Source organism: Prionailurus bengalensis, chromosome B2, assembly GCF_016509475.1.
Source record: "Prionailurus bengalensis isolate Pbe53 chromosome B2, Fcat_Pben_1.1_paternal_pri, whole genome shotgun sequence".
NCBI lineage: Eukaryota > Metazoa > Chordata > Mammalia > Carnivora > Felidae > Prionailurus > Prionailurus bengalensis.
In genome coordinates, this window is record NC_057349.1 from 117,264,151 (window position 1) to 117,291,756 (window position 27,606).

Consider the following 27,606-nt stretch of genomic DNA (forward strand, 5'->3'; position numbering starts at 1 on the left):
AATATGTACTGTAATTGTATTTTTAATTTTTGTGTGTCAAGTGGTGTCATCAAATAGATAATGATAATCATTTTAATGAGTAAGAGAAGAAAATCACAGATTATTCTTGTGATCAGGAGAAAAAAATAAAGAGGATTCACACAATAGTAATTACCTGAGCAGATGGATTCCTAATCCTAGAAATAAACATGCTAATTAAGCTACACTACAGAATGATAAGATATTAGGGTCTTCTGAGTCTGGGGAGATTGTTATTCTAATTTACTAGTGTAACTTAATTCTCAATATATTAAAAAGCACTTAATCAACCAAATCTTTTTTTTAATTATCAAATTTATTTAGGCAGCTTTAATGTTTCTGGAAATTTCTTCCATGTGTGAGTTTCTATAGGGGCAGACTTTTTCATTAGTAATTCACAGTTTGTTTGATATTTGTATTTTTCGTAGAGCAGGATTGAATTTTGTTATATATTTAACCATACACTCTTTTCTGGGTGCTTCAGTAGGGTTTTATTTGGAGAATCAAAGATCATAATGCTGACCTGTTCATAGCTACCTTATGCTGCCTTCCTTTAAAGATGAAAGAAAAATCTTTATTAAGAATTGGAATTCACAATCCTTTGACTGATTTAGATGAATTACATATTTTGCTAATTCCATAACTAAATATTTTGGAGGAAATTAATGGAAAGATTGAGAATAATGGATAGAAGGCAAAAGTTCGTGGAAATAAGTAAATGTGAGAAAGAAGCAAGGAAGAAAGTAGGAATACTTTTGTGCTTGTATGTGCATGAGAAGCTTGAATTATCTAACCAGTAACTGATCAACACAGTGTAGTTTTTGTGTAAGTATGAATACATATAATTAGCATGACATTTCTTAGTGGTTAAATGCAAACCTTTATGGAAGAATTAGATTTTTAGAGTAAAAAAGAGTCATCTAGGAAACAATTCTAGAGCTGGTTTAACTTAGTTTCTAATTGTTGCCCAAAATGTTTGTGTGTGGGAATATGTGGATAGAGGGGAAGTGGTATATGTTACTTTCCTATCCTTTTCCTTATATTTATATTTTAGCTGTAACCATGGTATGCACTTAAATTTTATATCAAAAGAGACTTTAATCTACATTTACAAGTGGTAAATATTTAAGACAATTATATAAATTTAACTAGTCTCAGTATTAATCCAATTCAACAAACATTGCATAACAATGATATAAAAAACAACAACAACATAGGACTGGCAGTGCAGAGCTATATAACCTCTAAAAATATCTGCTCCCAACCACTTGTACCTTGCTACTCAAACTGTGGCCCATGAACCAACAGCACAGTCATTTTCTCGGAATTGTTAGAAATACAGAATTTTAGGCTCCATCGCAGCCCTTCCAAACCCAAATCTGCATTGTGATAAGATTTCCAGGTGATTCAAATGCATACAAAATTTTGAGGAGCACTATATTAAAAGAACATAGTCTAAGGAAAGAAATAGACACTGATATTTTTTAAAAGGCAACAATTTTACAAGAAATGCTCTATTGCAAAAACAAATACTGTGGGACAGTAATAGAATTTAATTCAGCTTATAGGGATTTGTAGTAGTTTTAACTCCACTCTCTTCTATATTATAATTTCCACACCCACACAATACATCAGCGTTTTCTAGTGTGTCCCCAGGGTGCCTGGGTGACTCAGTCAGTTAAGCCTCCGACTTTGGCTCAGGTCATGATCTCACGGTTCATGGGTTCAAGCCCCACATCGGGCTCTGTGCGGACAGCTCAGAGCCTGGAGCCTGCTTCGGATTCTGTGTCTCCCTCTTTCTCTCCCCCTCCCCCACTTGTGCTCTGTCTCTCTCTCTCTGTGTCTCAGAAATAAAGTGTGTCCCTACTCAAATATGTCTGAGAAACAGTGCATAATGCATACTACTACTTAGACACGTCTTGTTCTCAATAGTATGTTAAAGATTCTGAGAAGTCCTAAAATAAACATATTTTACATAAACCCAAGATTCTACAAATATACTTAAACATGCAACTTTTTTTTCCTTGCATGGCACTATTAACATATTTTGAAACTAGTGTCCAATGGAACACTCTTTGGTAAATACTGCATTTTATGAATTTGCAACATTCTGCTCATGAATATCTTACTAGGATTCTTCTGCTCTCCATTAACTTCTCCTTTTCTTTTCATACTTATGAAGTATCTAGAATACATTCAAGCTTGAATATAAGGTGTGAACCAAAAAACTACAATTTAGCTCTGACACAATGTATGTAATAATACAGAAAGTCTGAGGCGAATTAATTCAGCTGTTTTGTTAAAACTCATCCAGATCTGGATAGATAAAGTTGTCTTTGAACAAACAGTATGCGAAAGCCTGGCCTCCACATATCATTGAAATTAAGCCGGATCCTGCAAGTAATGAAAGGGAAGTTTTGGTTAACTACCAATAATGAATAATTCATTGGTGAGATTATGAATAAGAACAATTGTCATGACTAAAATAATGTTCCTGAAACTGACATAGCATTTGAAATAGGGTAGTTTATAGATTCAGCTAAGAGACAGTAGGTATATATTCTGTGCTGATAAATTGTTGAAATTCAAAACTTCCTTCAGGGAATAGATGCGTGGTTGTGTCAAATTAATAGTAAGGAGCTCTTAAAACTCAGAAATTCAAAGACAATGAAGTCAAAGCACATGCCAGGGATTTCACGATTCTCAATTCTTGTAGCTCTTCAGACCTGCCATTTGTTTGTGTTGTTGTTACTTAAAAATATTTTATAAGGTATTTCCTCTCTAATTATAAATGGAAGATATGCTCTTTTCTAACTTGGAAAATATTTCTTAGCATAGAAGAGATTTTGAAAACAGAAGTCTACCTACCTGCGCTATTCGGTTATACGAAAATGCCTTTAGCTCTGATTTCATTGGCCCAGCAATTCTTGTGTTTTGTTTTGTTTTGTTTTAATATTAATCCAGCCTAACAGGGCTTCCATAAATCTGTGATTCCTTGGATGCCGGTAACAGTGTAACTCCCATGAAAGGTAAAGTTCCCAGAGGTGAGAGCCCTTAGGGGATCAGAGGCTCAGCAGGACTGGACAACTTCCTCACTCAGACACACATCTAGTGCGGGACCATGAGATAGAATTTCCAAGCTGTGTAGCCACATTTCATTTATATCTAAATTTTTTAACTCAACGCAAACAGAAGAAGGTTACCTCAAACGTCATTTGGCCACCATTCTCTGAGTAAACCAACCCTAGTTCTTAAAACTGAAATAGTGACCCAACTATTTTAGCAATTCTATTGGCCATTCCAGTTCACCAACAGACTTCCTCTGTCATCAGGTGGCATTTGCTATGTGACTGAAATGCCTAGGGCTTTAAATAAAGTAAATTTTGTGGTATTGCAAATAAAATCCAAGAGATAAGTTCTTGTTTTTCATGGAGAGATAAGAGCATTTCTAATTATAGCATGTCTTTCAGGATTTTCTTTCTGATTTATTAAAAATGTGCATTTTTTGAAAGCCTCATGCAAAATAAAATTTCAGTACTTTCTCATGTGTGTTCTGTATGTACTGAACAATATTAGAGAAGAATACACACTAAGGCTTATGGAGATGTAAGGGAAGTGGAAAATTAAATTCTAGTGAAGGGAGCTAATGAGTAATATAAATAATACTGATACTATAAACAGATAACTTGGCTTTGGGGAAAACAATGTAGTAAAATGCTGCATTTCTATTTTCCACTATTAAGCATGACAATATTTAGATAAAACTATTGCCAAACTTACTGAAAAGAGGAAAGGTAAAAATTTTTGTGGTCCATACATGGCTTAAGCTAAAGGAAAAGCTTTAGAGAAGTCCACTGTAAATTGGCTAATTTTCTTACTCGATACACAATTGATTAATTCAGTTGTTCGATTTGTGGGAAGAAAAAAAATAGATGAAATAATGCTACTATGAAAACAGCAATGTCATTCATATTGAAAGAGAACCAAAAGAATATGTCATATCTATATCCAGTGTTTTACTCTATGTAATTTTAGAAAGATGGAGACTCTGAGCAGTCTTCTGGTCCAATTACCTGACCCACACAAAAAATATTTTGATGCCCCCACTGTATATATAAATATTTATGTTGTACCTAATACATACATGTGTATAACATATGGTATCATATGTATATACCTAAAGCAGCCCACCAATGTGATGTCAAGGGGAATTCCAACATAACTGCAAAAGAAAGAAAAAAAAGGATGTTGTTCATTTTTAAAATATATGTTATTTTTTTAGTCAACGAAGAAATACTTGTTTGGTCAGATCATATCCACATAACAAAGAGAAGTTTTATCCACATTCATAAAATTGGGTATCCCCAAAGCTGTATTTAATTCTAGTAAGAATTGTAGTCTAGAAAGTCATTTGTGAAATCAGATACCTGAAACTCCTCTTCTAGGAATGATGTTTTGAATTGATTGAGTGTTGATTTGATTATGAGTTGATTCGAGTGTTATGTAACAGAGATGATCCTAAGACCATCCTTAAAACCTGACTTACCCTGGAGTTCTGAGCCACTTCGCTCTGAGCTCAATTCTACTCAGCAATATTTGTTAAGCACTTTCTTTGTACCATGTGTCAGACAATTAACTTGTAACTTTTCTGGGTCTAGAACCTGTTGCCTATCTCGGCCTTGAAGATTGAGCCACCCTATGCTCCAGAGCCCGTTTGCAAATATCCTATGACTGTCTTCCATTTGAACTTAGTCCCCAAAGTAAGACAGAGAATTTGAGTTATGGGGTTCAGGGGTTCCAAAAGTTACTAAGGGAGGGTGTGTGCCAGGGGGCTAGGATATTGATATACCAGCATTCTCTAATAATAGTGATGCTGGGATGTAGCAATTCATTTGGAAATTGTTTAAGATGGAGACTGATTAAACCATTAATAGACCACAGCACTGAAAATATAAGAGTGATTTAAGTTGCTAATAAATAATAACTTTGAATTATAACTTGTGGTTGATTACCACGCATACCTTGACTAGTATTTTTTTTTTTCCAATGGAAGACAGGAAGGGAGAAAAGTTACAATAGAAGAGTACATTTTGAATGGCTAGAGGAAAGAATGTTTGAACTGTCATTTACTGAATAAATATATGCTTAGACACTAGTCAGAAAATTTCTCATTCTCATTGACATGTCACTGGGTCTCCCCCATCTACACAGGAGACAACTAATGTGAATGATGTTGTGACTGTCCTTAAGACCATACACTTCTTAAAAAGGTAGGATTGGAATTTAATCCATTTTCTTTTGACTCCAAAGATCACAGGTAGAAATAAAACCCTTTAGTTTAAGAACCTAGTATTCTTGGTAAATTAACTACTGTTGGGAAGTTTGCCAGCCTACCAGTATGAATTTCCTCAGGTCCCAGGTCCCAGGATTTGGTCAATTTCTGCCTCAAGGGAGGGTTTTGGAGCAAAAGTATTCCAAACAGAGGCAAAGCCTGTACAAGCTGTTGGCAAGTTGAATATGAGAGGAGAATAGGACACATCTATCTACATTTCAGTACCATTTTGAATTAGAAGGTGTAGCCAATCAAAATCTTCCCCGGGAAGTGGTAAGAGAACTTGGTGGGGAGGAGTAGTGTGGGAAGGAATAAAGAACTCTAACCAGTTTTATTAGTTAGCCATCAGAGGGCAATATGCATATAACAAAGTTCTACTCTTATGAATCGATTTAGGTACAACATCAGATTTAACATACTTTGTTTCCTTTGTTTTATCTTGCTTACCAGTTGAAGTGATGGCAACATGAAGAATGGTTACTGAAATAGCATAATCCCAGACCCATTCTTCTACAACCAGAATGAAAAGCAATCCACACACCAAGTAGGTAACCTGTGTTGAGATTAAAAGGACTGCAAATGGAATGGAGAATGTAATTATTTAGAACTAGAGAAACTAACAACTCTGAAACACAATTAGTAATAGGACCATTACAACAATGTCTGTGAAGACATTTTGGCACAAATTTTTAAAATATCCCATCTTTTAACAATCCTCAACTTTGGATAAGAACTTGTTAACATATTCTATTCCTTAATAATCCTCAGACTTAATAGAAAAATAACAGTATCTCTTTTGTACTTCTTTGTACTTACCATTTTAAAAGGTAAAATACAATAAAGGAAGGTTACAATGGAATCAATACCTGCTGATCTACAGTTGGATTACAAATCTCCATTTAGGATGTATTAGAAACTAATGAGAAATTCAGTTCTCAGTTTTAGGAAATGAAAAAAAGAAACATAAGAGTTCATTGATTTATAACATTTCTTTGGTACCAATCATTGCCTAACTTGGAAATGAATTCCTTTGTGTCTTTATAATAAAATGGCATGCCCAGATAGTCATTTGGGACACATAACTGATAACCATGGATGAAAGGAAGCCTCATAAATGGCTCATGTGGATGGAGGCACTCTTCTAAATCCACCCAATTGTCTTGGAGTGCTTTCCCTGAACATGTATAAAGAGCTCATTATTTATAGGTCAGGACCACAAATCTCTAAGAGCCTTGAATGTGTGAAGGGTCAACCTTTGCCTTTTGTCTTTGGTATGGATCTTTAAAGTGGTTTCAAAGGAGAGATCCATCAAATGCATGTGACAAATATACGTGACACACGTCAAGGTCCCTTTGCAATGGTATCACTTTCCATAAAAATTACCTTTCTATTTCTGAAAACAAAACAAGACAAAACAAACACAGCAATTGATTATACGTTCTTATAATTCAGGAATCAATGAATCCAGATAGGCAAACTCTCTATTTTTCAAAACAAAGGGTTAAATAATCACATGATATGCTATTGTGCAGAAGTCATTTATTAACCAACGAGCCAGTGATTGTTTCATGGGCAAGCAAAACACCAACCAAGTAAGCAGGTCCCAATTGCCATCCTTTTTAAAGGCCTTCCACTTATTCCTCTTCGATTTTATTTAATTTAACTTAAGAGGTTTCAGAAGTTGAATGGAGAATTCACACCAGCTCCTTTTTATCATAAGGGAATGAGGTTCAGTTCAGTATGTCCTATTCCCTACAATCAAGGTTGTGGAAGGAAGTGCATTGCTGTGTCATAGTGACTCCACGTCTTTCTACCACATTTCCACACCTGCCTCTGTCAGTGGCTCACAGAGCCCCCAGATTATTATAGGGAAATAGAGATGCCTCTGTTATTAGCATTTACAGATTTTATAGGTTAACTTGCAGCTGCTTGGAGACATTGATTTTTGTCTTGAACAAGCTATATTTGCATATGTTGATAAAAAAGGCTTATGCTTTGTTTATGAAATGAAAGAAAGCATGATGTAAAAGAAGCAGTACACAATTTAAAATCAGGATACCAATGTTACAGTCTTGCCTCATAGCTTAGTTATAAAACCTTGAGCACAATTTTAACCTCTGGGTCAGTCTTTCTCTATAATTGGGAAATGGAGTGCTATCTTATCTACCTCAAAAAAAAAATGTTGGGAGGATGTTAACTTAAAATGAAAGCAATTTGCAACCTATTCTCTGCTATGTAAAGGAAAGCTATTAGTAATCAAAATGTTTTAACTAGACTTAAACTTTCCAGTGTCCTTGCTAAACCGACTCTCCTGGGTGACAAAATCATTGAAACAGACAAGAAACTTGACCCTAGATACATGCCCAAGGCTCTGAGATTACTCTTACACTTTATCTCTGAGATTAGTCTAAATTCTCAAAGTAACAACTTTGAAGAGTTATGGCAGTTATCTCCCCAAGCCCAAAATTAAAGATCTAATAGGCTAAGGTTTTATTGATATCTTTGTACAAATGTTAGTGTTTTGTGAGGGGAAAGAGCGATATAAACTGTGCCAGGCATCCTGGGGATTTTCACTAATCTCTGCTATGTAAAAACACAGCCTTTCCAATAAGCTGTGTCATTCCTATCTTTCATTGACTGACCCAAAGGCAAGAATTAAATAGTAACAGTTGAGTTTTAAATCCCCTCCCCAAAACACATACACAGCCCCTACTTAACTCTTTACTGTGACGATATCAACTGTGGACAGTTTTGATAGAAAACAAGTGAATTCTGTGTTCAATAGGGAAGTGCATAAAGAGAAGGTTAAAATAGAATGTTAGACCTCTTGTGTCTCATTAGAATGAAAGCCTTTTTCCTAACTTATTCTTTGTCTATCCAAACTTGAATCCATAATAGCACCAAACAAGGTTACCCATTTGAGGAAGTTGTTCTAAAGCTTTTCTTCTTGAATGCAGTAATTTTAACTGACCAAGTTTCCTGTACAAGTCATATTCAAAACCGGGTTTCTTTGGCTTCAGGCAATTTTTGTATATTTGCATATTTGTTCCAAACAAACCACGTCCAGTGGTTTTCTAAAGAATTGTAATGTTTAAAGAATCCACAATTCACTTAAAAAAAAAAAGTCGGAAGAAATTTAACAGAATGTTAAGAATGATTATATTTTGAATGTAAGTTTATGATTGAATTTCTGTTTTTCTCCTTGCTACTTGTAGGTATTTTATAAGCTTTCATTAATTTATGTGTATTATTTTATAATGGAAATAACATTAAAATCTTCTTTTTCTAAAGATGAGACAAATTTACCTCGAATACCCACCAAATAAGTATGTTTGACATAGATTCAATATAAATAGCTGTTATTATTAACATATATATGGGTGATGAGTATAGCAGGTATTAATTAATAATTACTTTTTCAACAAAAATGATTAATTTAAAAAGATAAATTTTTCTTTAGTATACTCTTTCATAACATTCCCCCCCCCTTTTTTCCTATCTTGGGAAGAAAAATCAAACTAAGCAGAAATGTACAAAGCAGAAAATGAAAGTCCTCTGTCATCCCAGCTGGGAGATAACAGTTTGTTGCATAATTCTCCAGATTTCTTACCACTGACACCATGTATTTTACTCTGTTCCACAAAAATGAATAATTACACTACACAAACACTATTGTCTTCATTTTCCATGCCACATCTCATGAGCATTTTTACATCAACATATTAAATCATTCTTCCTTTCCTTTGAAAAATATTTAATGCACAAAAAATTTACCTATAAAATTACCAAATAGAAATTCATATAGTAATTCTTTTCAATTATTCCACCATTCCATCCTATCCCATCTTTAAGGAATAGCCACTTTAAAATTTGTGATGGCATTTTTTCTACATTAATTTCGTAAGTCAGATATAAGATACAGATGGCTGGGAGGAAAGCCTGATATTTTATAAATTTTTATGAAACAACAACTATTTTTGATTTTTGGAGGCATTTGATTCACTAATTGACAAAGATTGGAAATTAAAACCAATTACCTTTATAATTTGTGTTGAGCCATGAGGGGTTCGTTTTGAAATCAAATGGTGCCAGGACATCCAACTCATACACCCTGAAGATGTTACAAATGAAAATAGTTTACACTGGAGGAGGCAGTTCACAGCTTCGTACATCAAGGCCTTGAATATCGCTCTTCACATACAACATAATGCATTAGCTTTACCGTGTGTGGGACATTTAGAAGCTGGCTGACCTGCATGGCAACCAAATAATCTTTTTATCCATATTGTCTTATTTGTCCAATTAAGTCCACTTTGTCCACCAAGTGGACTTCATTGTATTTTGGGTCTTCGCTGTAATCTTGGCAGTCTTTGACATCAAATATGGGAGGAGAATCTAATTCTGTGTCAAAAGCATAGGCATGGAAACACACAAGACCCGGGTTCTAATCCTGATGGTGCTGTGAAACTGTGAATGTGGGCAAGTCAGTTCCATTTGGAGCCAAACGTCAGTGTCTCATCTGTAAACTGAAAAGGTTAATCTCTGAGACCTCTTCCTGTTGTAAAATTGGAGTCTATAAATATACCCCCTCTACTGTGCCTGTTTGTAGTTGTGTGCAGCTGGTCAATCAGTTAGCCGCCTCCTGGAGCTTTAAGGCCCAAGAACTTAAAATTCCTGTCCTCTGACTCACATTAACTACAAATCCTTGAAATGAGGCTCAGAGAGCCCTAAAGATTCTCAGCTCCTGCCTGCTCCAGGCATGGCCTCACCATCTCCAGTCCCAGCAACAGCTGAGACCCTGTTAGAGCAGCAGATGCTTCCTCGGTGGGTTTGCCTGCAAGCGTGCTGAATAGCATTATTCCCATTGCAGAAGTTGGTATAATTATTTTTGGGTACTCATTTGCATATTGAAATCAAAGGGTCCTAACTCCTTGCTTGCACAATAAAATTAAATTGTATAAGCACTCAGCTTCTTAGAAATTATTTGTAAATCTACGTAATGTATTTCAAGGCAGTCAATGTATTGGCAACCTAAATCTGTAGAGACAAAATTAAATCACAGCGAGACTAAAAAAATTACCTGAAAAAATTGCCTCCCACTTACATAGAAATAGCATTAAAAATACACGTTTTACTTTGTCCTCATAATAACCTTCTTTTGATCAATTACTTCCACTTGACAAATGAAGACAATTAAAATAAGAGAAGTTCTATGGCTTAGTTAAGATGTTTCAGAAACTTAGTAAGAACCTGGGCCAGAATTTAGGTCTCCTGACTTGAGTCCAAGAGATATTTCAGTATATATCAGAATATTTAAATTTGATGTAGATTATCTCTAAATTCCCTTCTCATTCAAACTGCTCTGATTCAATACCAACCCAGGGAGTAATAGCTTCATTTTCTTTCCACGACCATCTTCCAAAGAAGTAAGGGGGACAGTCCTGTCTGGCCCTATCTATCCACATCATTTCAAGATTGTGCTTTGATCATTTTGGAAGACGGCACATTTGCTTATTTTTGCTTAAGAATGGCATGAAAATACACCATATTTAAGTTGTATCCTCTCTTCCATAAAGACATGTCAAGAATTAAATATAAACTCCTTTCATATTCAATCTCAGCTTTTTCATTCTGTTTGAAGGAAACGCACTACTTACTTGAGCATCATGCAGCACATGCCCAGAACCGCGTAGTACACAGTGTAGAAGAGAATGACACATATAAGGAGATTCTGCAAAACAACCTGCGGAGAACAGAGGCGTGAGGTCCAAGAGCCTGGGCTTTTTCACACGGTTGTCGGTAACGAGTCTGACAAACAAAAGACGATGAATGACCACTAGATAGTGTTGGCTACCTTTGTTTTGCTTGGAGACCCACGGGTGGGAAGGACTTCAAAGTCCACAATGAAAGTTTTTCGGACTGGAAAGGCTGACATGGTCCACATTTGCCCCAAGGATTAATGCAGTACAAAAAAATCCATAGCACTTACCTTCCATCTACCATAACATACTTCCTTCATGCCAACATTCATAGTTTCATTTGACAAAATGATTTTATTTTTTAAATTTTTTAATGTTTATTTTTGAGAGAGAGAGAGAGAGAGAGAGAGAGAGAGAGAGAGAGAGAGGAGGAGGGGCAGAGATTGAGGGAGACACAGAATCCGAAGCAGGCTCCAGGCTCTGAGCTGTCAGCACAGAGCCCCATGCGGGGCTTAAAGTTATAAGCCGTGAGATCATGACCTGAGCTGAAGTCGGAGGCTTAACCGATTGAGCCACCCAGAAGGCCCTGACAAAATGATTTTAAATCTCAGCTATCATAATAGTCACAATATGAGAACAGCTAAGAAAATTTGAAAAGTGTGAACAAAAAAGTACATAATCTCACAATAATAATTAAGCCTGTGTGCAAGAATTTACAAAGCAATTGACTAAACACCAGAGAGGGGCCTGAAATGGCCTCTACCACATATGAGACTTACCAAGGAAGCATTGCAGATTAATGGGGACCAGATGGATTATTCAACAGTGTTGTGAAAATTGTCTAACTTCTAGACAGAAAAATCCCATTAGATCCCAGTCTCGTACCAGACACCAAAATAAACTGGAAATGGACTAAAGGCTTAAATGCCAAGAAATAAAATGGAAGAAAATATCTGCAATATATATTAAGAGCAAAAAAATGATACCCATAATACATAAGCACACACAAATTAAAAAAAAAGACAAACAAACCAAGAGAAAAATGGACAACGAATATAAATAGGCAGTTCACATGAATAAACATTTAAAAAGCCAATAAACAATTGAAAATGTCTGAACCTCCCTATTAATCTTTTGAAATATATTCTTGTGAATATAATAAAAATGTCAGCATTTCACATGGAAATTTTCTAGTTTGTCTTTTTCCCTTTTGAATCTTTTTAAAAGTCTTCTTGTTTGGTCAACTCTTATAACACTTGAGCATTATTCATCTTCTCTGAATCACCAATTTACCAAATCTACCAAATCTTTTAATTGGCCTGGGCACAGAGGAGTCCTCTGCTAGAGACAAGAAGAGAAGAGAGTTAGCGCCCAGCACACCACAACCAATTTGCTAACTGGACCATCTTTATGGGCTTACCAAGAACTTCCTTTTTTCAACTACCTAAAAATGGATGGATTGTCTGGCCTAAGAGAACCACAAGAAATCAGTACTCAAGGGTTCTAGCACCTTCAGGGTCCCATGCCCTCCGCCCGCCCACACTCATACCATGCCTAGCATTTCCCCCCTACTCTTTCCCTGTCGACTTCCCCTAGCCCAAGTTTCTTCTCCCTCTGCCCATCATTCTCCTTTTTTGCTCTTCAGTATCTCCCACTCCTTGTTGCCTAATCTCCCCTCCCTCATGATCCTTAATCTCCTCCTATCCCCATTCTTTTATTTATTCATTTATTTTTGGATTTTATTATTTTTAACTGAAATATATTTGGTACATTTGTAAATTTAAGTTGTACAACATGTTGATTTGATACATTTGTATATTGTACTATAAGTGGCATTCCAGCTATAGTTAGCATTTCATCATGTCACATAATTATCATTTCTTTTTTGTGGTTGGAACATTTAAGATCTAGTCTGTCAGCAAGTTGGTGATTGTAATACAATATTGTTGTCTATACTCTCTATTCTGTGCATTAGAGTTCTAGGACTCATGATTAGCTGCAAGTTTGTACCCTTAGCACCTCAATTTTCTTTAAGACTTGCATGGCTTTGTGGTTTCATGTAAGCTGACACAATCCTTTATAAGGGAATAATGAAAAGGATGAGACCTTCTTCTCATAGCTCTCTTTATTCTTTATTTTATTAGGGAATAAAAATATTTTCTAGAAACCCCCATCAGATGTCCCATTATGTCTCTCTCATTAACCACCACTTGGGGTCATGTGGTCACTTCCTGAACGAGCACAGGCAAAGAGTAAAGGGGTTTACCATGGTAGGTTTAGAACACTGAGACTTTGCCTCTGGGGATTGGCACCTACTGCTGTAATAAAATAAAAATTATTAGCAATTATTAACAAAGAAGGAAAAAAGGGGAGTGGGGTCTGCTACAATGTAGGCAGCTAGTAGTGTCTTCCAAGTGGTAGAATCAATATGGAAGTAGTAAAAAGCCCTCATTTGTAGAGATTATTTAGCGGTTATGAGAACATGTGAAAACTTTGCCTGAGTCAAAGGTCCAAATAATGTGTCCACATTTAAGTTGGTTGGATTCTTTCCCAAATGTTGAGGTAAGAATCTGCTGATGTGGTAGGCAAAAACATTGATGCGTCTGCAGCCTTGTAATTTTCTTAAGGGTCATGTGTCTTTGGGTTTGCTTTACTCTTTATTCTATATATTAATATCAATTTGTCTTTTAATTTGAGCATTAATAGCCTCTAGTTGAAATATTTCTAGATGATCGCTTTGTTTCAATTCAATCCAAAATAAGATAAATAACATATGGTCCCTGGGGCACCTGGGTGCCTCGGTCAGTTGAGCATCCGACTTTGGCTCAGGTCATGATCTCGCGGTTTGTGAGCTCGAGCTCCGTGTTGGGCTCTGTGCTGACAGCTCAGAGCCTGGAGGCTGCTTTGGATTCTGTGTCTCCCTCTCTCTCTGCCCCTCCCCTGCTCATGTTCTGTCTCTATCTGTCTCAAAAATAAATAAAACATGTAAAAAAATTAAATAAAATAATATATGGTCCCTATACTAATATATAAACACAAAACTATTATTTCTATGTTAATATTAAAATTTAAATAATTTTTATTTAGTTAGTTTATTTTTTTAATGTTTATTTATTTTTGGGAGAGAGAGAGAGGCAGAGCAGGAGTGGAGAAGGGGAAGAAGGAGAGAGGGAGACACAGAAGCTGAAGCAGGTTCCAGACTCTGAGCTGTCAGCACAGAGCCTGAGGAGGGGCTCGAACTCATGAATTACGAGATCATGACCTGAGCAGAAGTCGGACACTTAACCAACTTAGCCCCCAGGCGCCCCTTTACTACTCTTTAAAAAAACATTTTTGGATCCTGAACCAAATAGAGTGTAAAAAAAATATGACATTTATGACATTTAGCTATTTGAACTTGACTGGATATTTGATGATGTTAAAGCATTATTGTTAATAATTCACAGTGTTATAATGATTAGAGGTTTATCATATGCAAATACAAGATCATTATAAATGCAATTTCTTTATTAAAAAGCTCCCATGTTGTTTTATTTGTGCATAATTGCAGGACTATTTTGAGAGTAGAATCTATCTGCACAAGTCTGGAACATGTGCAAATTTAGGATATGGCAAATACTTTATAAGTTGCTTTCAAAAAAACCGTCTGCTAAACGTGACCTTCACAATCATCTTTTTTGATGAAAAGCATTGTGATGCCAGTTTTCCTTCTACTGCCCTAAACAACAAAGCCTTTCTTAATGCGTTGAATTTAAGGAACAACTATACCTTCTAGAAAGGAATAAAATTGTTTTAGTTTGAGATTTCAGAATCCCCCAGACCAGAACTACTATATGCAGGTGTGGCTCTGAGATCTCAGAGCTTTAGTGCAGACTGAGTGCTCCAGCTACATAACTCACTCAACCTTCTTTCCAGTTTCCAAACTGGTTTGACTGGGTCCAGGAGTGTTAACAATACTGACTCCATCTTTGGTCCTGCATCTTGTTCGTGCCCTCCCCTGGGGCTATGTGTTCCAGGCACCTTGGAGGTTAATGTATGCTCTGACCAGAATGCGGGAAGGCTTGTTGGATCTGCCCACTTTAGATAACTATACCCTTTCCTCCACAAAATCTGTGGGTTAAGGTCTGGACTTGGCTGCATAGCGTGTGGATCATTACCCACCTGATCCCCACGGTCAGTAAGTTACCCTGAGTAAAACTCTGTGAAAATGGTATGGAGTGGCTTGCTTCATTTGACAGTCTCAAAGTGCCTTCTCAGTCTGGAGGATACTTTTACTGTCCTTCCTCCACCTTCTAACTCTGGGCATAATTAAAAAAGGAGACGTTCATATTCATTCCATCCTTCTGGAGTCGTAGCTACCTTTCATCCTAGTCTTCATTCGTCTTTTGAATTTTCTTGTACCATTTCATAACACCCCCAGAAGGATAACTTCCACATAACACCCCAGAAGGATAACTTTCTTCAAGCAATTGGCTAAAAGATATGGGGTCTAACTGTTCTATGACACCCCATTTTATCTAGAGGAGGACTGGGACACGTCCTTTATGCTCACTAAGGTATTCACAGTGGCTGGCCTGGTTCCTGCCACAGGTGGGCTCTCAGTGAATATGAGTTGACTCACTCATTACAGTTTTAGGAGTGAGAGAATCATGGCTGATTTTCAACCTGCACATGTGTTAAGGAGTAACCATTATGACAGATCAGAGCCTAGGCCACATGGAACACCACCTCATATAAAAGTAATCTTCGCTGAACGGTAAGATAATAATCAATCACCAGATAGTTATTGAGTGTTGACACTGTGCCCAAAGCTATTTCAGACTTCCTGGGATGACAAAGGAAGTGAGACAAACAAAAGTATCACACAGTAAACAATTAGAACAAGTAAATATATCTAATATTTACATGACCATTTAAAGTATACCTGTAAAGATTATCTCATACTTCAAAATAAGCACTATAATTGAGCTAAGATTGTAATCACCTCTTTTCAAATGAAGAAACAGAGGTTGGGAGAAATGAAGTGATATTCACAAAGCTGATCAATGGAAAAGTTGCAATTTTATATCAAGTTTATTAACTCCAAGTCAAAACATAAACTTTGCAGTTCTGATTATGAGGGCAAGACTACCTCAGAAGGGAGATAACCCAGGATTCACAATGATAGAGGGCTGTTGTTAATGAGAATCATAATGGTCCACACTCTTCATATTCAGTGTCAGCCCACGTGCCCTTTAAATGCTATTCAAATTTTATTATTCTTAAGAAATACCAAGTGTTTGCATGTGAAGAGTGCAAAATCCTCATACTCCATATCTAGATATTAAGATTCTCTAGATATTGGGTAGAGCCTGGGTATCTGCATTTTAACAAACCTCTCAGATGATTGCAATGCAAAGATCTGAGGACACAGGAACAAGTCCATGTGATAAACAGAAGGTAGGTTTCTCCTATCGTTTCCTCCTCAGGTAGAATGTCTAAATGGGAATTGGATGGACAGCTGGGAAAACTGGATTCCTGAGCAAAATGGACAAGATGGATGAGAGACAGATTTCCAACTAGAACGAACAAATATAATCTTGTACTTCACTCATAATAAAGAAATGCACACTGAAACAACAGTAAGATACCATTGTTCTCCTATAGGCAAGATATATATATATACATATATATGTGTATATATGTGTGTATATATATATACGTATATATGTGTACATATATACGTATATATGTACACACACACACATATATATATATATATATATATATATATATATATATATCTTTAGAAGATTTACTTGTTCTGGTGAACATAAAAGACATTGTTCTAGACTGCTGGTGTGAGTAGAATTTAATACAAGTGTAATAGGAAGGAATAAATCAATATGTAGTTTTCAAAAGTGTGATCTGAACCTAAATTCTGGTAGGAAATAGAAAAGTCTTAAAGGTGTCTATCTTTACATGGTGCAATCATTGGTGATTTCTCCCCCTTTTTTTCTGTATTTTATAAATTTGTAATGAAAGAGAGAGACCTAGTTTCTAGCTATCACATCTTGTATGATTGTAGGCAAGTTACTCTGAGTAATGTTTTTATGTGTAAAATAAAACAATGGTGTTTTTAACCCTTAGGGGCTCATTATTTTGTTGAATGTCTAATGCAAAGTATGGACTATGCAGAAAAATAGATATGCTCACAAATACACAAGGCATTGTGTGCAATTTCAGGGTTTTCACAGGACTGCTAAAATCCATGCATGGATCCCTGGCTAAGAATCTCTGATCTTGAAGGATATCTCCAAGTCTAACTATGAGCACATAGAATCCTATGGGGGAGATAGTGTCCCCATCCCCTTTATAAGAACTAAAGAAACCATCAACCTAGTCATCATATCTACAGCAATGGCAGATGCTACAAGTGATAAAAAAATATTATTTGTAGAATTAGTACTCTAAATTATATCTCAAACTTCAATATGTCCATTAGGCTCTTTCTCTAGTTGAAGGGAACAGAAAAGCTTCATAATGATGATTATTGGAATAATGTCTGAATCAATTAGAAAATGGACTCAGCAACTATTTAGCTGTTTAGCCACCATTCAGGAGCCACAACTCAGTAGTTAAGTACACGGTGGCACTGGAGACCCAACAACACTGCGACAATCTTCCACGTGATGACTAACCTCTTCTGGTCTCTGTTTCTCTCTTTGTTTCTTCTTTCAAGTCTTCTCCCAATTAATGAACTCTCTCACACACAAAAAGAGAACTTGGTTCGATAAACCAGTCACTACCTGGTATATGGCCTCCAGGGTGGATACAGTGCTATTAACAGGGGCTAGTAGACAGCTGAGTGGACCATAGGTGGCTGTCTTTCAGTCAAATGAACTTTTCTAAAGCGCCAGGGATGTCTAATGATAGAATTCGCCTCACACAAAGCATGGTGACCTATGTAAAAGGCACCCCACAAATAGGGTTGAGGTAAGGGTCAGTACCCAGAATACTTCTCAGAAAGAGAAGGCTTCTGGCTTATTTGCTGCTGTTAAACTAAGACTGTTTGTAAGACAAACATGTAGAAAACAAGTTCAGAGACTTGTCTCTATTAAAACTAATATGATAGCGTAGGTTATGAGGATGAGGGTGGTTCCGGGAGGTGGGAGAAGATGAGACAGATTCTCTTGTTTTCAGGTAGTGGTTAACAGTTTTTGGTCAGTTCAGGTCTCCACTCTTTCTTCTCCAATCTCTAAAGTTCAAAAGGGTCTTAAATACTCTAGGACCCCAGTTACCTCTTTGATTTTCTAAATTCCAGCTTTTACTAAAATAATGGACAGTCATTAATTCAGTCCCCAAAGTATTCAGTACAAAAGATAAAAGTATACACAAATCTGTGAACTGAATCGTCATTGAGGAAATTTTGGAAAACGTAAAAACATGAAGCACAAAAAAAGTGAAATCACCCACAATCCGTTATTCTCACAAATGTAAGTTAAACTGCTATCCAGAGCTGTAGGTTCTTTTGGTCAACCCCTGTAGTTTCCAGAGACGAGAAGTAAGTGGGGGCTTTCCATCTCTCTCCCATACCCTTAATGCAGTATCTAAAAACTATAAATCTGAAAGGAAACATAAATGTCTTAAGAGTGTTTGTCTTTAGATGCTAAAATCATGGCATTTCCTTCTACTTTTTCTTTATTTCATAAATTTTTAATGAAAGAGAAAAGACCAGGTTTCTATGTCATATGCTAGAATCATAATAAGTCATTCTTAACCCCACACCAAATATACAAAAATGTATTAGCAGACAAACACCAAAACACTTATACAACCTGTTTTTGCAAACATAGGGAGTTTGCACTCTCTGTCTCCCAGCACTTTGACAAATACTTTGTGTTTGCCAGGTTTACTCTGAGGATGTCACAATGATATCCTCAAGGCAGGGTCAGCCATCTTGGCCAGATCAGTTGACAGATTTCTTCATGAAGTGTGTGTGTGTTGGGGGTGTGGTGGGGTGCGGGTAGAGTTGTGAGATGGGGGGCAACACAAGAATATGGGCTCTAGATCTTGGGTGCTCCTGTGATGGTATTTAGGTGGTTGACCTTCCCAGATTCTGATGTCTCATTCATGTAAGGATAGTGAGGCCTGTTCAATTTTGACTATTTTGAACAATACTCATTTCATCAGTAAAAACTACAATTTCTTTCTTATGCTCATTGACAAAGTCTCTGGCATAGGTTTCACTAATAGCTTTTCAACTGCCTGAGAATCTTTTCAACTGTAGTCTCCTGACAAGGACTCCAGATGCTAACCAGCAGCTACTGGAGTGTAGATTAAACTTGATCTATGCACACGTATCTCACACTACATTATACCAGAGTATTTTGTATTTTACATAAAATATATACTTTCAAAAGAGATCTTTTTATGTTAGGTTTTGCCCCATTTAAATGACTTAAAATTTAACTACAGCCTTTGCAAGAAAAAGTCAAGCAGGTAAACCGTAAAAAGGCAATGTGAAAATTATAACATATTTCTCAAGCACAGAAAGTGGAAACAAAATTGTCAGTGAATTTAGGTATTTTTTTTCCCTGAACTCTCAAAACAGGACATTTCCTATATAATTACACAATTATTATCATACACGAGAAAGTTTAATGGATACATAATATTATTTATACAGAATTCATATTCAAATTTCTCCAGTTGTCCCCCAAACTTAGAATCAATTAAATTTTCACATTCTAGGGGCACCTGGGTGGCTTGGTTGGTTAAGTGTCCAATTCTTGATTTCAGCTCAGGGTATGATCTCATGATCATAAGATCAAGTCTCGTGTCCGGCTCCATGCTGAGTATGGAGTCTGCTTGGGATTTTCTCTCTCTCTCTCTGCACTCCCCTGCTTGCATATCCATGCACACTTGCTCTCTCTCTCTCTCAAAATAAATAAACGAACAATTAAAAACAAACAAATACATTTTCACATTACATTTGGTTGTAATACTTCTTCCGTGCCATACCCTAGATTGGTCTGATGGGTTCCTTCTGATTAGAATCTTTGGGGAAGAATTCTACATATGTAATATTGTATATTTCCATTGTACCTCATGAGGAGACACATTATACTATTTTGTCTCATCAGTTTGATCACTTGGTAAAGATGATGCCTGCTGATGTCTCTGTTTTAATTGTAGTCTTTATCCTTTATAACTAATAAGTAATCTGTGGAGTGATGCTTGAGATTATGTGAATGTTCTGTTCCCCTAAAACTTTGTATTTATTGGCTTTAGCATCCAGCAATATACCTTGTCTGAATCAATTACTTACATTGGTGTTGTAAAATAGTAATTTTCTCATTTTATTTTTTCTTCTACATATTAGTGCACATTCTTTCATAGAGCTCTCCCTTCTTTTTAAACATTTTTTTAAATGTTTATTTATATTTGAGAGAGAGAGAGACAGAGCACAAACAGGGGGGAGAGAGAGGGAGACACAGAATTGGAAGCAGGCTCTAGTCTCTGAGCTGTCAGCACAGAACCCCACATGGGGCTTGAACTCACAAACCCTGGGATCATGACCTGAGCCGAAGTCAGACGCCTAACCAACTGAGCCATCCAGGCGCCCCTAGAGATCTCCCTTCTTACCTTGAACTTATGTATATATCATTTATTCATCTATTTTTGGTAACTTGTAGTGTTTTTTATTTTCCATATGTTACAACACATTAATAATCATGATTCTTGTTGATGCTAAAATTGTCCCAAATTTGACCGATTTGAGCACCTGCACTATACCTCCCGTGTTCTTTTTACATATCGTCATCATTTTCTTCGTACATCCTTGCTTTCTGTCACAGCCTGACATGCCAGTGAGACACTCGCTTATTTTATACTATATTTCTATATGCATTTTTGTCTACTTGTGAGCTTTCTATTCACTTCCATTGATTTCCCTGACTTTCTGTCTATTCATAGATAAATGTAACACTGTTTTATTTATTTTAAAAAAAAAAATTTTTTTTTCAACGTTTATTTATTTTTGGGACAGAGAGAGACAGAGCATGAATGGGGGAGGGGCAGAGAGAGAGGGAGACACAGAATCGGAAACAGGCTCCAGGCTCTGAGCCATCAGCCCAGAGCCTGACGCGGGGCTCGAACTCACGGACCGCGAGATCGTGACCTGGCTGAAGTCGGACGCTTAACCGACTGCGCCACCCAGGCGCCCCAACACTGTTTTAATTATAGAAGCTTTATAGTATGTTTTAATATAGGCACCCCTCATTGTTCTTTGTTAGAGGTCTCATAACTATGTTTTATGTTTGTTTCTAAATAAACTTCAAAATCTACTTAAATAGCTCTATAAAACAACTTTATGTTATTTTTATTGGGATAATATTAAATTTATTATTAAGATGGGAATAAATGATGGCTTTATAATGTTTACTCCTGCTATCCAAAAACCAAAACAAAAAAAGTTTCCAAATTCATTCAAATTTGCTTTTGTATCTTTCAAAAGTATTTTAATTTTTCCTCATAACACATTTTACACACTTCCTGTTGCAATGTCTATTTTATTTTTGAGAGAGAGAAAGAGACAGAGCATGAACGGGGAAGAAGCAGAGAGAGAGGAAGACACAGAATCTGAAGTGGGCTCCAGGCTCCAAGCTGTCAGCACAGAGCCTGACAAGGGGCTCAAACTCACCAGCCGTGAGATTGTGACCTGAGCCAACATCAGATGCTTAACCGACTGAGCCACCCAAGTGCCCCTTTTAAATTTATTTAGTTTTTTAATGTTTATTTATTTTTGACAGACAGGAGAGACAGAGCATGAGCAGGGGAGGGGCAGAGAGAGAGAGACAGAGACATAGAATCTGAAGCAGGCTCCAGACTCTGAGCGGTCAGCATAGAGCCCGACGCGGGACTCGAACTCATGAGCCACAAGATCATGACCTGAGCCCAAGTCAGACGCCTAAGCGACTGAGCCACCTGGGCACCCCGAAATTTATTCTTAAAATAATCCTGCTTTTGCCACTAATGTTACCAAAGATTTATCTTATGGTACCATCTAACTGGTATTGTTTATGTACATAAAGGTTTCTGGGTTTTGTTTTTAATTTAACATTCTATCACTTTACAGAATCTTTTTTTTTTTTAAACACTTATTTATTCTTGAGAGACAGAGAGACACAGAGCGTGAGCAGGGTAGGAGCAGAGAGAGGGGGAGACATAGAATCCGAAGTAGGCTCCAGGCTCCGAGCTGTCAGCACAGAGCGCGATGCGGGGCTCAAACTCACAAACTGCAAGATCATGACCTGAGCCAAAGTCATTGGCCCAACCAACTGAGCCACCCAGGGGCCCCCAGAATCGTTTTTAAAAATTATGTTAGTGTTTTTATTGATTCTCTTGGATTGCCCAAATACACAATAATATCACCTGTAAATATAGTTTCACTTCTTCTACTCCAATTCTTTTTTTTTTTAATTTTTTTTAACCTTTATTTATTTTTGAGACAGAGAGAGACAGAGCATAAACAGGGGAGGGTCAGAGAGAGGGAGACACAGAATCTGAAACAGGCTCCAGGCTCTGAGCTGTCAGCACAGAGCCCGACGCGGGGCTCGAACTCATGGACCGTGAGAACATGACCTGAGCTGAAGTCGTACGCTTAACCGACTGAGCCACCCAGGTGCCCCTCTTCTACTCCAATTCTTATGTCTTCATTGTTTATTGTAGTCTGATTGCATTGGCTAGTACCTCTAATTTATTTTCAAATAATGGTGGAGTTGGTGAGTATACTTGCCTTGTTCTTGGCCTTATTGTGAGTGCTTCTAACATTCTCTATCAAGAAATATACGGGCTTGAGGGTGCCTGGGTGGCTCATTCTGTTAAGCATCTGACTTCAGCTCAGGTCATGATCTCGCAGTCCATGAGTTTGGGCTTGCTTCACATTCTGTGTCTCCCTCTCTCTCTCTGCCCCTCCCCTACTCATGCTCTGTCTCTCAAAAATGAATAAATGTTTAAAAAAATTTTTAAAAGAAAGAAATACACTGGATTTAGGATTGCAATGTTTGTGTGTATGTTGTTATAGATATATATTATCACTAAAGAAATAATCACTTCCTATTTTATTCAATATTTTAATCAGGAATCATTGTTAACTTTTGTCAAAGGCCATTTCAGCATCTATGAAGATGATTCTACAATTTCCTACTTAGTTTTATAAACAAGATAAATTATGTTAGTAGATTACCCAATATTGAACCACCCTCACATTTTTAGAATAAATATTATTTGGTTTTAATGTATGTTATTTTGCTTTTCACTTTTATTTCCATAAGTAAGATTGAGCTGTAGTTTATTTCTTTTGCTATCTTTATAAGGTTTAGATGACAATGTAATTATTATTTCATAAAAATATCTGTGGCTTTTCTTTTTTTTCTCTACTCAGAAATATCTTAAGTAGCATTAGGAATGTATGATCTTTGGAGTATAGAAGTCCCCTGTGGGAATTCTGGGTCTAGTCCATTTATAATAACTTGCTCTATTTATTCTATGAAAACTGGGAGCCCTTATGTGATTTTGCAAAGCAGAATGCTCCCATTAACTAGAAGAGCTTTACTCTTGACTACAGAGAAAATATATGTGTATTCTTCAAGGTGTAGCTCAAGTATCATTATTACCACTCCATCTCCTACTGTAGGACAGAATCAATCCTTTCTTATTTCTTCTGCATCCATAGCCTTGTGTATATGTCTTACAGATCCGATCACATTGTTTGTAGCATACTTATTTATAGAGGTTCCCTTTTCTCCAGACTTTCCAGGAGAGAGACACAGATTTAATCATGTTTAATTCTCCAGCCACAAAGCTATTGCTTAGTTTGTGGTAAGTATGCAATAAATATGTTTTCAATAATGATGAGTGAAGAGCAGTAAAAATAATAACAAAATTTCACTTCAGTATGAACCATAGTCTATTCGTAAAACATGTAGGCTCCAGGGTGAGAGACACTAGGGTTTCTTTTCCAGTTTCTCACTGGCAAGGCTATGACATTGGCCAATTAACTCTGTGTTTGGTTTTACTCATCTATAAAATATAGGTAAAATCTCATAGGGGTTTTGTATTCAGAACACGTGTAAAACTCCTAGCATTAAGTACTATATGTGCTCCACAGATAATACCTTGCCTTATTACTCCCCACATGAAAGCTTACTTCTTAGTTCTTTGGGCAATTCCAGAGCAATCATGAAATACATCTCTCTAGCCTGTAGTACCACGGAGCACAGTCCAGCCTTCAGATAGTGGTTCCCTCTGAAAGTGTCTGCATGGATGAAATTCTCTAGGTCATGTCAATAACCACACACAGGAATGTGGTGTGTCCCTGAGATTTTTAAATTCAGTGTTTGTTTTACAATTGTAACTTTACATTAGTTCAGTGTAGTTATGTTATGAAATGTGTATCCTACTAGAGTTCTGAATAACAATACATTGTATTCTGAACAACAATTTAGCAGTCCTCATACCTGGGCTTTCTTCCCAGTTCCTGTGCTAGTTCCCCAGACAGCAAATTAATTAAATGGCCTTTGGCCATGGCTCTTTCCCTTGAGTCAGCTTTTCTCTCATTTAAAGTATAGAGACAGGGGGGATTTAATTAGCCCAATGGCTGGCACATTGCATACACTCAATAAATGTTTGTTAAGTCTTGAAATTCTCTTCGGATAAAGGTCACTTTTGCCATTAGTATTAATTTATGAGCATTTGAATAGTTCCTGTGATGATGATATTGACAATGAACAAGGACTTAAGGAAAGTTAACTCATAACTTACAGGTATGTATCAGATTTTCAACAACTCACCTATTTTGAATGTATTCACTGTTGGCCTAATGTTCTATAGCTGGGATTCTAACACCTAAAGCTCTGGGATTATAAAAAAGGAAGACCTGTAGCAATTACCTGAATATTTACCCTGGAAGGAGTGTGTGTGTGTGTGTGTGTGTGTGTGTGTGTGTGTGTGTGTAAGCCCAGACTAAATATAGAGTCCCCATTCTTTATGTAAGCTACTTAAGGAAAAGGATATTACCTTTTAATTTTTTTCTCTCCAGTAAAAGTTATTATTGCTTGTTCAATCCCCAAACTATATATAAATTATGAATAGTTTGAAATGCTCTTAAAAATAAGTTTTAAAAAAATATTTTCCCTGAGATAATATTTTCACTGACCTAGAAAATTTTTCTTAGCTGTTGCCATACTTAACATTTCTAACTGATGATGTACGTTGTGATGATGGCAGTGAGCAGAAAAAGCTTGAGGAAATACACACAGTGCTGATATTTTACTAAAACGAATGTAGCACTAATTCATAAAACATAATTTAATTTTTAAGTAAAAATCTGACTTTCCAGAGTGTCATTCCCTTAAGGCTGGATCTTTATAGGCCCAAAGCCTGTGTGAATTTACACAGCTGCTTTGAGGCTTTGCATATTTCCTTGTTTTAGGTGCTTTGATTTTTTTAAAGGGGTATTTTTATACTGAAATAAAACACAACTATTAACACTAGCCTCAAGGGAAAAAGAAACTAACAAACCTACAGCTTAAAATGTTTCCATACTTTTCCTTTAAAATCTTGCACATCTTTTAGAAGTGGGAGAAATGAAAGCCATCCCCTGCCAAAAACAGAGTAGGGCCAAACTGTCATGATTTCAGAAACCGATAGCAGAGGTGCAGGTGTTAATACTAGCAGGTGAAACGGTCTCTCCTAAACAACCATTCTCTGAATGTTTTAGAATCTTCTCTTGGGCATGGGTGTCTCTAGATTGCCGCCATTACCACAGGACGCAAGCATGGCCGCAGAATGTTTTCTGCATAGTTCCCAGCCAAAAGTGAAACAAGTTGCCTGCTGACAGAGAGGCCATTTATAGAACATATTTGCTTACACCCGTGCTAGGCAGTAACTGAAAGCCAATGCGAAGAAGTCATTCCTCTTTACCTTGCTTGCAGCAACTCTGGTCTGGAGAGCCATGGACACATCCTAGTCAGAGCGGTGGTGACAGACACTCTCTTTCTATTGACAACATCTGGAAGGAGAGACAATTGTCGCTGCGAGCTTCCCAATTACTCCTGAAGACTAAGTGTGAGACACAGTAGTGCAGGATGATTGGATTACACAGAATGAGACAGAAGCCATCTGTGAGCCACACGTAAGCTGCTGAGCGCCGGGATGAACAACCTTATTAGACGACCGAGTTCTCATTCCATTTGTAGTTTGGTCAAGTTTGAAAGATGAGTTGATTGTTTTTAGACAGCACGGCAAATGGGCAGGGATTTGAAACTCTCCCTGGCTGTATGAGTAATTATGGGCTCATACTTAAATTAGAAACATGGATTTTCAGTTAGGAGGTCCTGAGACTGTCTCCAAAGGATGCTACTGGCATTCATGTTGAAGCATGGCCTGTTCTTTCTTCCCCCTGCAGGAGCTTCCGCCTGCCGAGGAAAGAAATCATTAGACCCTTCACATCACGGCAAAGCAATATAAAAATTCTGATTTGGGGTTGGGAAGGAGAGTGATCCTCATGCTCTAAAATAAAGGCCTTTACACAGAGAGTGAAATGTTTCCACGAATTGCCAGGATGCATTCAGTACCAGAACTCTGTATCTCTCTGTGCCCCAGGGCTCCAGAACCAGTCCTTCACTTACCACACTTCATCACATCTTTTGATTGGCACCAACTTCCAACGTGTAGATGGCAATTCACTTGTTTCTGTAGTCCTTTTGCTAGTACAGCACCTTCATAACCTCTTATTGATCACATTCTGTAATGCATACCCCCATACATCAGAGCACAGCTCTGGGAAAGGGGGAAAAGATCGTCTTTAGCAAACCCAGGGTTCGGGGGTTTTCTTATGGAAATGTTTTAAAATTTGACTCTCATGATGGTTATTGATAATATTATCAATGCTCTTGTATTAATAGGACTTTGATAATCCTTTTAGTAGGCAGCTGCCCTGCATCTCTGTTTCCATTGTGAGTTCTTGTAGAGGACAGATCCTCCTGCCTGCTAGTAACTTTGTAACAGCCCGCCCCTCCGCTACCCACGGGGAACCCTCAGTAAATGTTGGACTATTTGAATCCTGAGCCTTGCCCTGTCTGTGACAGCAGTAAGCCAGCCTTTCTCCCCCACTCCCCCTACCCTGCAAAAAAAAAAAAAAAAAAAAAAAAAAAAAAAAAATCCCCGGAGAGCTCTCTGGGAGTCACAGCCCAGTGCAGAGCAAAGGACCTGTGCTTTCCAACACGTTTCCCAACACGTACCCAAAAGACAAGTTTTGTGTGCAATACATACTCTGTCATAATTATTCAGCTCTGTAGTCACAACAAACCGATCCTCTCAGGAAGCTGGCATCACACCTGGGGAGCCAACACGAATTTCATGATAACCACTCCACTGGATAAAATATCGAAAAGCACTAGTTTTCTATACTTACACTGGAAAACTTAGGGGGTCAGTGAAGTATATTGTGTGGAGACTGTGTGTATGTGTGGGTAGCTGCTTCTACAACAATAAATATCTTTTATTTTAGCT

The 27,606-nt window shown here is 37.1% G+C and overlaps 1 protein-coding gene across 1 annotated transcript; it reads right to left on the reverse strand.

Annotated features, from left to right (window-relative positions):
- Window positions 1–442: 442 nt before the first annotated feature.
- TMEM244 (transmembrane protein 244) lies at window positions 443–26,298 on the reverse strand. The gene is made up of 6 exons (XM_043592310.1): window positions 26,017–26,298; window positions 11,008–11,093; window positions 9,388–9,461; window positions 5,798–5,923; window positions 4,196–4,240; window positions 443–2,412 (listed from the first exon to the last, which is right to left on the reverse strand). Exons 1-6 carry the CDS (start codon window positions 26,047–26,049, stop codon window positions 2,318–2,320), a joined length of 459 nt encoding a protein of 152 aa, XP_043448245.1. The 5' UTR covers window positions 26,050–26,298; the 3' UTR covers window positions 443–2,317.
- Between the last annotated feature and the right edge of the window lie 1,308 nt (window positions 26,299–27,606).

What these genes read in the sequence shown, in the direction of transcription:
- TMEM244 (XM_043592310.1), bottom strand. Translation starts at nt 26,049, where the DNA reads ATGGCTCTCCAGACCAGAGTTGCTGCAAGCAAG. An exon ending in GCTCAACACAAATTATAAAG is followed by an intron (nt 5,924 to 9,387) that starts GTAATTGGTTTT and finishes TTCCATTTGCAG; the next exon opens with TCCTTTTAATCTCAACACAG. An exon ending in ACATTGGTGGGCTGCTTTAG is followed by an intron (nt 2,413 to 4,195) that starts GTATATACATAT and finishes CATTACTTGCAG; the next exon opens with GATCCGGCTTAATTTCAATG.